General features: G+C 38.0%; 1 protein-coding gene across 3 annotated transcripts in view; it reads left to right on the forward strand.

Annotated features, from left to right (window-relative positions):
* LOC121390456 (ephrin type-B receptor 1-B-like) overlaps positions 1 to 13,122 on the forward strand; it is a 138,048-nt gene that overhangs the window by 85,959 nt on the left and 38,967 nt on the right. For all 3 annotated transcript variants that reach the window (XM_041522275.1, XM_041522276.1, XM_041522277.1), the window contains exon 4: positions 7,712 to 7,867. In XM_041522275.1, coding sequence (XP_041378209.1) covers positions 7,712 to 7,867 — 156 coding nt within the window. The remainder of the gene's footprint in view (positions 1 to 7,711; positions 7,868 to 13,122) is intronic.

Raw genomic sequence — 13,122 nt, forward strand, 5'->3', positions numbered from 1 at the left:
TTGCCTGGAGTGTTTTAGTACAGCTGCGAATTGTTCGTCTTACAATAAATAAATTTAATGAATTGCATTTGCAGCTTCATGTGATTGCTCGCCTAGCATCATTTAAGGAGAGTGATCTCAGCTCACCTTGATTTTGCTCATGTCGAAGACTAAATATATAATTGTGTCTTACACACACACACACACACACACCACCCTTATTTTCATTCTATCACTGGCCCTTAATGCAGTTATCCCTCCCAATTACTCGCTTTCCATGAGATCCGTTTCATTCTCTGTGTGTTCTGCTGGTGGTGAAACCAACCAAACGGTGAGCGATTACGACTGAATCGCATGTTTCCTCGTCATTGTCTGAAAGTATCCGTACAGGATCCAGTTTCAGTTTATACCGGGCAGAAATTTCTAAAAACCGACTACAGATACGTCCTGCACTCAACATACACGATAATTCTATTATTCCCTGCTAATCTGCCATCCTGTTGTATCCTCTCATTGGTCTCGGATTTCACCATTCGTACAGATGGATTGGTAAGTTTATTGTCTCCCCAACGTTTTCCCTGACAGCGCGGCGATGTATTGGCGACAACACGAGATGTATAATTCACGAAACTCGCTGTCCTGTTGCTGACACTCGCTGTCCTATAGCCATTGAATATATATATATATATAGTGGTGGGTCGTAAAAGCTCTACAAGCTGTGTGTGTTTTAATCCTTTTTTCGGTTACTTGGTGAAATGCAACTTGTTGACGGTAATTTTCTTTGGAGATAGGGTCATTCATTTCCGAGCTGTTACTATCCCCCAGATTTTTATTTAAAGACTTGCTACAGGCAGGCGATCAGTAATTGTTTAGTAGCGTGTTCTGAATTACGTCCAATAATGTAGGGTTTCTGAAGTGGCGTTTTAAAGGTGTGATGGTTAAATTGATATTACAGTGAAACCGGTCTAAACCGGATCATATCGGGGACATTATATATTCATGATATATATAAATATGGGGTCTAGCTTAGTCAGCAGAGTTCTCACATGAGGTGCTTCGGTCATAGGCTCACCCCCCCCCCCCCCCCCCATTGATTTTTTTTTTCCCATCCCAACAAGCGCCCCACAACTGGCTTTGGTATGTACTATCCTGGCTGTGGGAAAGTGCATAGTGTAAAAGCATAAACATTATACATCTAAATTGATTCCATTACAACCAGACATTTAGCAACAAATTTGTGTTGTGTACATTTAACTATCGACGACAACTTTTCTGTTTTTTTACGATTTACGTTATCCATACAAATCACAATTAAGATTGAAGGTTATGTTGATAAAAAAAAAGATAAAAAAAAGTATAAATCCAAATTGATTCCATTACGACCAGTCCTTTAGCGAAAAAACAATCGGATTGCACATTTAAAACTATTGACAACAACTTTTCTTTTTACGTTATCCATACAAATCACAATTAAGAATGAAGGTTACATTCATTAAAAAAAAAAGTTGCATAAATCCGAAATGATTCTATGACAACCAAACCTTTGGCAACAAATTTGGATTGTGCATTTAAAAACTCGCCATAATCTTCATATTGTTTGCGAGAATCGGACCATTAACCTTGATGGATTAAAGGCTTCCGATCTTCAGACAAAAGAGACTTTGGTTTTCTCTGAGTTTTACCAGTCCAGCGTTCCTCCTTTTGAAGCCGCGACTTAAAATGTTGTCTCCAATATTGACCAACTTCACCTAACTTCGAGAACCGCACAGACGTCCGATGGTTTCCGACGGTTTTGTTTGGCGTGTCTCCATCGGAACAAGGTTCCCAATGTTTAAGCAACCATTCCTGTTCAGGGGGATGCAAGTTTGAACAATAGAGGGTATAGCCAAGTTAACAGCCGTGTCGGCAAGGTTACGAAAAGTTGTTGGGTTTTTAGTTGTTGTTCTTTGCGGACAAACATTGCAGTTTGCACGAGAGCTAAGTTTGGCTTGTAGAAGACATGCCATCATGCAAGTGGGAAGCCCTACCTAACCAAACAGAAGTTGTGATCTAGCAGTGTTTGGGCTTTTTCTTTTCTGGACAAACGGACAGAATGTTGGTGCAGCAAATATAACAACATGGCAGGATGGACTCTTTGAACAAAAGGTGTTGCTATGACAACAAACAAGACAAAAGGTGTCATGCTAGTTGACCAGGGGATTTTGGCAGTGTGTGTGTGTTTTTTGGAAGTGTTTGTTGGTTTTATGTTTGTTAGGTGTGACTTGACGTTGTGGTTGTGATGGCAATGTTAAATTTTATTTAATAAAGTCCAGGGGTTGGGGAGCTGGACGGAGGGCTTATTGGTTAAAGGGAATTCTCGTTATGCGATTAGTTGCACAGACTTGTCACATGTGATCGAATCGTACTCGAGAACACCCAAATCGGAACAATTTTAGTCTTATATGTTCCGATGTTTATAGGGCTGACAAATCGCATGCGACAAATCGGCATGACTAATCACATAATAAGAATGCTGATTTAAAGTGTTCGCTTGTGTGTGAACAGTTGCAGGATCGATACATCTAGGTGGACCCATGGGTTATTTTCCCATTCTAATGACTACGAGTGCTTGCCTAAAGTTTTTGTGTTGAAGTATCGAACATCCTCGATGGACTTACTTTTATTTTTATTATTTATTTTTTTTGGCGGGGGGGGGGTCATCCCAACCAGTTCCCCACGATTGGTATATCAAAGGCCGTGGTATGAGCTGGCCTGTCTGTGGGAAAGGGCATTAAAAAGCTCCCTTACTGCTAATGAAAATATTTTTGACATCCAGTAGCCGATGATTAAAAAATCTATGTGCTTTAATGAAGTTGTGTTAGTAATTAGGAATTTGTGAATTCACCATATTCACAAACAGCAAATGAAGGCAACATTATCTCTGCTACTGCGTGGTTTTGTAACCAACATTTACCTGCTGTACATGACTGAACCGCATGCACAACCTGCATATTGTGTAACACATGTACAGGTGTTTTCTCTGGCGAAAACCTCATGCTGTGTAGAGTGCCTGTTCACTGTAATTTATTTCCTGTGGTTTGTCAGTGATAAGCTTACTTAAAACCCTAATTGGAATTTATGTCCCATTATAATACTTAACAACTTAACTGATCACCAGGTGTAAAAGATTTATAACAAGTAATGTTGGGTTTTGGGGTTTTTTTTTGTTTAGGTGGGTTTTTTTTGTTTTGTTCCACCTGTTCCAAATGTTCACATAAAGGGTTGATGTGTTTTTATGGAGTGTTTTTTTGTTTTCAGTTATTACCATCCATAAAATAGAAATTATCTTGGTGATTAAACTCCATCACTATAACATACCAGTCTGATAACACAGAGTGGGCGGGATGTAGCCCAGTGGTAAAGTGTTGATGTGTTTTTATGGAGTGTTTTTTTTGTTTTCAGTTATTACCATCCATAAAATAGAAATTATCTTGGTGATTAAACTCCATCACTATAACATACCAGTCTGATAACACAGAGTGGGCGGGATGTAGCCCAGTGGTAAAGTGTTGATGTGTTTTTATGGAGTGTTTTTTTGTTTTCAGTTATTACCATCCATAAAATAGAAATTATCTTGGTGATTAAACTCCATCACTATAACATACCAGTCTGATAACACAGAGTGGGCGGGATGTAGCCCAGTGGTAAAGTGTTGATGTGTTTTTATGGAGTGTTTTTTTTGTTTTCAGTTATTACCATCCATAAAATAGAAATTATCTTGGTGATTAAACTCCATCACTATAACATACCAGTCTGATAACACAGAGTGGGCGGGATGTAGCCCAGTGGTAAAGTGTTGATGTGTTTTTATGGAGTGTTTTTTTGTTTTCAGTTATTACCATCCATAAAATAGAATTATCTTGGTGATTAAACTCCATCACTATAACATACCAGTCTGATAACACAGAGTGGGCGGGATGTAGCCCAGTGGTAAAGTGTTGATGTGTTTTTATGGAGTGTTTTTTTGTTTTCAGTTATTACCATCCATAAAATAGAAATTATCTTGGTGATTAAACTCCATCACTATAACATACCAGTCTGATAACACAGAGTGGGCGGGATGTAGCCCAGTGGTAAAGTGTTGATGTGTTTTTATGGAGTGTTTTTTTTTGTTTTCAGTTATTACCATCCATAAAATAGAAATTATCTTGGTGATTAAACTCCATCACTATAACATACCAGTCTGATAACACAGAGTGGGCGGGATGTAGCCCAGTGGTAAAGTGTTGATGTGTTTTTATGGAGTGTTTTTTTGTTTTCAGTTATTACCATCCATAAAATAGAAATTATCTTGGTGATTAAACTCCATCACTATAACATACCAGTCTGATAACACAGAGTGGGCGGGATGTAGCCCAGTGGTAAAGTGTTGATGTGTTTTTATGGAGTGTTTTTTTGTTTTCAGTTATTACCATCCATAAAATAGAAATTATCTTGGTGATTAAACTCCATCACTATAACATACCAGTCTGATAACACAGAGTGGGCGGGATGTAGCCCAGTGGTAAAGTGTTGATGTGTTTTTTATGGAGTGTTTTTTTTGTTTTCAGTTATTACCATCCATAAAATAGAAATTATCTTGGTGATTAAACTCCATCACTATAACATACCAGTCTGATAACACAGAGTGGGCGGGATGTAGCCCAGTGGTAAAGTGTTGATGTGTTTTTATGGAGTGTTTTTTTGTTTTCAGTTATTACCATCCATAAAATAGAAATTATCTTGGTGATTAAACTCCATCACTATAACATACCAGTCTGATAACACAGAGTGGGCGGGATGTAGCCCAGTGGTAAAGTGTTGATGTGTTTTTATGGAGTGTTTTTTTGTTTTCAGTTATTACCATCCATAAAATAGAAATTATCTTGGTGATTAAACTCCATCACTATAACATACCAGTCTGATAACACAGAGTGGGCGGGATGTAGCCCAGTGGTAAAGTGTTGATGTGTTTTTATGGAGTGTTTTTTTGTTTTCAGTTATTACCATCCATAAAATAGAAATTATCTTGGTGATTAAACTCCATCACTATAACATACCAGTCTGATAACACAGAGTGGGCGGGATGTAGCCCAGTGGTAAAGTGTTGATGTGTTTTTATGGAGTGTTTTTTTGTTTTCAGTTATTACCATCCATAAAATAGAAATTATCTTGGTGATTAAACTCCATCACTATAACATACCAGTCTGATAACACAGAGTGGGCGGGATGTAGCCCAGTGGTAAAGTGTTGATGTGTTTTTATGGAGTGTTTTTTTGTTTTCAGTTATTACCATCCATAAAATAGAATTATCTTGGTGATTAAACTCCATCACTATAACATACCAGTCTGATAACACAGAGTGGGCGGGATGTAGCCCAGTGGTAAAGTGCTCGCCTAATGCGCAGTAGTTCCAGGATAGATTCCCATTGGTGGGCCCATTTGGCTATTTCTCGTTCCAGCCAGTGCACCATAACTGGTATAATCAAAGGCTGTGGTATGTGCTATCCTGTCTGTGGGATGGTGCATATAAAACGTCCCTTGCTACTAATGGAACAATGATGCTAGTTTCCTCTGTAAGACTGTAAGAAATAACAAATGTTTGACATCCAATAGCCGATGATTAATTAATCAATGTGCTCTAGTGGTGTTGTTACACAAAATAAACTTTAACTTTGTAACACAAAATAGAGGAATAGAGGCCTACTTTTCAGTATTAAAATGGAAAATATATACAGTAGTAATGTGACATATACAGTAGTAATGTGACATCAGGGGCGGGACGTAGCCCAGTGGTAAAGTGCTCGCTCGATGTGCGGTCAGTTTTGGATCGATCCCCGTCAGTGGGCCCATTGGGCTATTTCTCATTCCAGCCAGTGCACCACGACTGGTATATCAAAGGCTGTGGTATGTACTACCTTGTCTGTGGGATGGTGCATATTAAAGATCCCTTGCTGCTAATCAAAAAGAGTAGCTTATGAAGTGGCGACAGCGGGTTTCCTCCCTCAATATCTGTGTGGTCCTTAATCATATGTCTGACACCATATAACCTTAAATAAAATATGTTGAGTGTGTTGTTAAATAAAACATTTCTTTCTTTTTAATGTGACAACAGGTTTCCTCTTTTTATTATCTGTGTGATCCTTAACAATAAGTGTTAATGTGGTGAGTGACTTGTTAAATGAGACATTCCTTTCTTCCTTCAAAAATATACGGGAAGAAATGGGATAGAAATAAAGAAGAGAAGGGGAAAAGTGCAGTGGGATTGAAAAAACAAACAAACAAACAAACCTAAACTAACATTAACAGACCAAATAAACAAAGTGCTGGGGTGTCGCCAAAGAAAACATTCTGTTCATATAACTGGGATTAAAACTTAGAAACCAAATCCATTATTAATTGGTCCATCCATACAAAGATATTGCATATTTAGAATACACTATTAACATTCTAGATTATTAATAGGTTTGCCCATATAAAGAAATCACGTACTTAGAGTAGGCTATTAACGTTCCCGTTGTAATCTATTACATATCCAGAATTAATTGATCTTATGTGACATGGCTAGGAAATCTACGACAGTATGTCACTGTTTGATAAATCATTTGTATTTTGCCGCTGTCATGCTTGATTGATGGTGAGAATGACTGTTCTGCATAAACGTATATCGCAAGCAAATTAGCTTTGCATTTAATAAGATAATGGATTGTAATTTGATCGTCTCAAATAAAATAGAAAGAGAGAGAAGAAAAAAAAGAAGTGTTGTGTGAGACCCGAGTTAATTTTCCCACATTAAGAAGTACACTTTTCAACAATGTCCATTGGCTGAAGAATGCAAGTCTGTGGAGAATGGAATTTCTTTGCAATTTTGTACTGGGAGAAAGTAGACTGCACCCGTTGATGTAAATCAATCATTCATGTTAGATCCTTGAAACTGACATGCTGGTGTATATAATTTAAGACGGAAGGAAATATATGCAATGACACCCTGCAGGGAACTTTTTGTTCAGTATCGTGTCACGATTTGCTACGCAAGTTTCAGAGATTGTTACACAATTTAAAAATATTTAAACATTATAGTTGCTAATCAGTTTTCATTTGACCAGAAATATTGGTAATCAAGATTTTGAAATCAAAATTTTCCCTGCCATGCATACTTAAAATTAACAGAAAGAAAGAAAGGAATGTTTTATTTAACGATGCACTCACGGTTATGTGGCATCAGACATATGGTTAAGGACCACACAGATAGTGAAAGAGGAAACCCGCTGTCGCCACTTCATGGGCTACTCTTTTCAATTAACAGCAAGGGATCTTTTATATGCACCATCCCGCAGACAGGGTAGTACATACCACAACCTTTTTTGATATACCAGTCGTGGTGCACTGGCTGGAACGAGAAATAGCCCAATGGGCCCACCGACGGGGATCGAGCATCGAGCGAGTGCTTTACCACTAGGCTACATCCCGTCCCCGACATGGAATAAGAAGGCAGATTATGGGAATGGGGCCCGTTAACTCTGTTTGTATTGAGATTATCTAATGTTTTTTCTGCGTCGGAGCATACATTATAGGGAACATAGCATTGTAGTTGTGTTACAACTGGGAAGTATGAATAATAATGAAAATGAGAACCAAATTGTCTAAATATGAATAATACTAGAAATTAAAAACAAATTACAATATTATTAGTTATTTATTTTTGCTCTTGCAGGATGTAAACCCAGTTACTACAAATGGACACAAGGGACAACACCATGTCGGGAATGTCCGCCACACAGTTACGCCCGAGAACACGGTGCGTTTGAGTGCAACTGCGAATTGGGATATTACCGGAGTCCACAGGATGAGAAATCCATGGCGTGCACACGTAAGTTACACTTTTTGTTCATCAATAGTGACTTTAAAGATTTAAGGCAAATGGGGTTTTTTTGTTAGCATATCTTGAAGCTGTGTTAAAATATCCAAAATTGTGGCCCAAGTTGTAGTGCTTAAGTTTAAAACATGAAGTGTTCATACAAAACCAAATTAAAACAATTTCATCTTAAAAAAAAAAAAAATCCACAAAAGTAAGCCTGTAGTAATTGGATGCGGGGGGGGGGGGGGGGGGGGGGGGGGGGGGGGGGGGGGGGGGGGGGGGGGGGGGGGGGGGGGGGGGGGGGGGGGGGGGGGGGGGGGGGGGGGGGGGGGTTCGGGGGGGGGGGGGGGGGGGGGGCAGATGAAAATGTATTTTTATTTTTTATTTTTCTATATAAATAAATTTTAAAAATCTAGCTTGTGCCCCCACCCCCTCAATCCAGAGCTTGTGGTCCCCACTTACATATTGTTCATATGGGCCTGACAGGTATGGTTGTATAAATAAAATGTATTTTTATGCTAGGTATAAAGAATAGCCTGTGATATTAATAAGCAGGGATGTGTGTAGGAAATTATGGAAGGTGGTCTACACTAACGAGCAAAGTTTTTAGGGGGTGGGCTAGGTCATGCCTGCCCCCCCCCCCCCGAAAAGATGTTAAAAAAGAAAGATTTCTTGGAGTGGGTGGATTCCACCCATCAAAATGTCTCCCTTCCCCCCCCCCCACACACACACATGATATGTTCCTCGTGTCACTACAGAAAAAGTGGCACCATGATACTATTAAAATAAAACCGTTTAAAAAAATTGATCAAACTAAATTTTCATTGACAATCTATACTTGCAATTTACAACTTGGTTCATTTTAAAAGGCAGTGAAAAAAGAAAAAGTTGATTCCTGAAAGAAAACAGAATTCAAATTTTCTTGGAAAAAAAAAAAAATCTGAACAATTTCTCATTTTACATTTATACATTTATTTCTTTATTACATTAAGCATGGCTACAATGGCCAGCTAGATTCAATTGAACGCAATAAAGGCAGTTCCACGGGAACAGTTAGCATAATCTGTTTGTGCCATTAATTATTGGAAGTACGTGCTAAATTGTATATTTTGACAGTGCAGTGTTTTGTAATGGCTGCGGATATTCCCAGAGCAGTGGGACGTTTGTTGTCATTCACTGCAGGTTGGTTCAAGGGTTAAGAGTAGTGTTATGGAAAACATTATCACATATTTTTTGTCACTGATGTGAAAGGGTTATCTAAATGTCAGCCCATGTATGTCTGGTAATGTGACATGAGGTGGTATAATTTTGTCAAAAATGTAATCACAAACATTATGAAATCCCTTGGGGATTTAGTTTTAAATTAAAAAAGTGAAGGAATTTTGTATGATGGTGGGTTTTTTTTAATATCTATTTGTAATAAAAGTATTGATTTTGAATAAGGAAAAACATTAAGAATTTGTTTATTGTTTTTATTATATTATTGTTTTTCAATGTTCTTAGGTAGATATCATTTTATTTGGGGGGGGGGGTTGAAAAAAAAAAAAATATATATATATATATTTCACTTAAAAAGATCAGATTTAATATAATTGTAATAAAAAAGAAGTATTTTTAGTCCCCCTGCCGGTCCTTCCGAGGGTGGGTGGGTGGGGCTATAGGTTTGATCTTCATCCTTCTGTCTGTCCATCTCTTCCAAATATAGTTTTCAAACTTCTTTTTTTTTGCAATACCTCAAGATGGGGAGCTAAACAAAAATGGTGTAGTTTTATCCTAGAGACATACAGATCAAGTTTGACATTCATAGGGATAATTGGCCCTTAAATTTAGAAGGTAACAAAATTAGCTGGGCCTGGTAGGGAACATGTATTGCTATGGCAGTACTCTCAGAATGCTTGTTGATATACCGGCCTCGGTGGCGTCATGGTTAGGCCATCGGTCTGCAGGCTGGTAGGTACTGGGTTCGGATCCCAGTCGAGGCATGGGATTTTGAATCCATATACCAACTCCAAACCCTGAGTGAGTGCTCCGCAAGGCTCAATGGGTAGGTGTAAACCACTTGCACCGACCAGTGATCCATAACTGGTTCAACAAAGGCCATGGTTTGTGCTATCCTGCCTGTGGGAAGCGGAAAGAGTAGCCCATGAAGTGGCGACAGCGGGTTTCCTCTCAAAATCTGTGTTGTCCTTAACCATATGTCTGACGCCATACAACCGTAAATAAAATGTGTTGAGTGCGTCGTTAAATAAAACTCTTTTTCTTTTTTCTTTTTTTTGGCTTGTTGATATGCATGCAGATAATCATATAGACTAAATAATTTTAACATGTCGCGTATGTGCATAATATGTAATATAATAATTAAAACAAAAACTGAGTTGTTTATTGGTGAGGTTTTAAAAAAGTGTAATTAAAAAACAAAACACTAATTACTCCTCTACACACACACACCCCTTTCCCAGCAGTACCCATCGCCCTGGACCTAATTTATGAACCCGTAACCCTGAACTATAAATTTACTAGTTAGATTTTTCATTAATTAGTTTTTTTCATCCATTCTTTCTTTCTTTTTTTTTCTCTTTTTTTTTATTATAAAGCTATCCATTATTAAGTCTGTTGATTTAAAAAAAAGAAAAGAAAAAAAGTCCATGTCTTTCATTGATCAACATTCTTTTTTCCACCATTCTGTCACAAAATTTTCATGGACACCTCACACAAAGATGATGGCCATGGCCCTTTAGACCCTTTCCATTTATGATGTCACAAGCTTTCTGCTGCCCATTCCAAGGAAGTTCTCCAACACTTGAAAAAACTCATTTTGTGTTCTTATCGGAATTGAAATGAGTAAGAGCAAGCCATGATTAAAGATTGTCTGCTGAGGGAAGAAGACATAAAAAGAGTATAAATCAGCCCAGTAACTTGCTGATGGAATGGATAAAATGGACCAACAGCACCCAAGGGAGACCACTCCGACCAGGTTCCTCTTACCCAGTTAGAGTAATTTCCTTCCATTAGCCCACCATGTGTCAAAAACTGCAAAATATAGCTTTTTTTTCTTTTGTGTGTGTATGTATGTGTGTGTATGAACCATCTTGAAGATGTTTATTACTTATTTTTCCCCGTATCTTTTCTTTTTCTTATTTTGTTAGTATTTCTTTATGCTTAATACTTTAATCTTTTTCTTCTTCTTCTTTTTTTTCTGTTTTTTGAGGCTGTAAACAACTTAAGAAGATTGTAGTTCTGAATCATCATCTTATTCAAGACTAGGACTTTTGAGACAAAGATATTTAAAAATAAGATATGTTTGGTGGGGGGGGGGGGGGGGGGGGGGTAGAGAGAGAGAGATAGGAGATAGAGAAAGTTAAAGTTTGAGAGAGCAAGCGAGAGGCAGAGACACACACACAGAGAGAGAGAGAGAGAGAGAGAGAGAGAGAGAGAGAGATAAAGTTTGAAAGAGCGAGCAAGAGGCAGAGACACAGAGAGAGAGATAGGAGAGATAGAGAGATATAGTTAAAGTTTGATTGATTAATTGATTTCAACTTATTTTCATGCTTATATCCAATTAAGGTTCAAGCACGCTGTCCTGGGCACACATCAGCTATCTGGGCTGTCTGTCCAGGACAGTGGGTTAGCTGTTAGTTGGTTAATGGTTAGTGAGAGAGAAGAGGGTGTAATGGCCTTACACCTACCCACTGAGCCCTTAAGAACTCACTCTGGGTTGGAGCCGGTACCGGGCTGTGAACCCTGTACCTACCAGCCTGTAGTCCGATGGCTTAACCACTGCGCCACCGAGGACGGTTTAAAGTTACACACACAGAGAGAGACAGAGAGAAAAGTGGGTAGAAAAATAGCTATTGCCAAACAGCAAGGTATATTTTATGTTCACTTACCCATAATTACCATTCGTGAGGCACTGGTTGGGAATGGTGGGGGTAGTGGGAGCCATTCCACCGAGAACAATTGGTCCTCCAACCCATCGTACCACAAGCAAGCTTTCTACCACAGACATAAACAGATGTACCCTGAAAGCTGTATTTTTATTCAGCTATTTAAAGTTCTAAATTGAGCCATTTAATGCATTCGGAAACAAGGAAATGATGACATCATGCACCCTGCACTTTCTGTCAAGTTTCTGTCGGTGTATTTAAAACGATACCTTTTTTCTTCTTTTTTTTTTTTTCTTTTTTTTTTTTTAAATTAATTTTGCTGTCACTGCAAGTAATGCTTTCTTGAAACTAATTTCCATTAGCATTTTCATCAATATTGCATGACTGGAAACAATTTACTAACACTTGAATATTTGTAGAAATTTGTTTGGTAAAAAAAAAAATTCAATACTATTTTTGTTGCAAATTATTGATTCCTGTTTAAATGTGTGAATGCTAATTTTGTCCTGTTGAATAAAAATGATAGCTCAGGTTGCAGCACACCAAATATGTTTTCAAGGAAGGCCAAGCACTTGTATCCCTGTATTTCATTTTCTTTATATAGTAATTTTTCTTTGTTGATGGTCAATTTAAATGTATCCAATTAAAAGATACCAGACTGAATTTATTAAGCCTGTTTTTGACATACACGTGTGGAATTATACAAACATTTAAAATTCTTGAACATCTGCATTTAAGAAAATTGTTGATGATCATTTTAAATGTATTCAATTAAAGATTCGAGGCTGAATTTATGAAGCCAGTTTTTGACTTACATGTGTGGAATTATACAAATATTTAAAATACATCTGCATTTAAGGAAAACAGGTTTGGTAACTGGTTCGAGAATGTTTCAACATTCAGTGTTTATTCAGATTTCCACTTAGAAAAGCATGTCCATCAATTGAAAGAAAGAAAAAAAAAAATGTTTTATTTAACAACGCACTCAACACATTTTATTTATGGTTATATGGCATCAGACATATGGTTAAGAACCACATAGATATTGAGAGTGGAAACCCGCTGTCGCCACTTCATGAGCTACTCTTTTTCAATCAGCAGCAAGGGTTCTTTTATAGGCACCATCCCATAGACAGGATAACACATACCATGGCCTTTGTTACACCAGTTGTGGAGCACTGGCTCGAGCAAGAAATAGCCCAATGGGTCCACCAACGGGGATCGATCCTAGACCGACCGTGCATGAAACGAACGCTTTACTATAATACGATACATTTTGCACATGTAATTCCCTTCCGAGAAACATCGAGAAATTATGGAAAAGCTTTTGTAATAGAGTTCCTTCCCCTGATTAGCTACCACCGAACAGCTTGGTCGGTCACG

Source organism: Gigantopelta aegis, chromosome 15 (genome assembly GCF_016097555.1).
Source record: "Gigantopelta aegis isolate Gae_Host chromosome 15, Gae_host_genome, whole genome shotgun sequence".
NCBI classification, from domain to species: domain Eukaryota; kingdom Metazoa; phylum Mollusca; class Gastropoda; order Neomphalida; family Peltospiridae; genus Gigantopelta; species Gigantopelta aegis.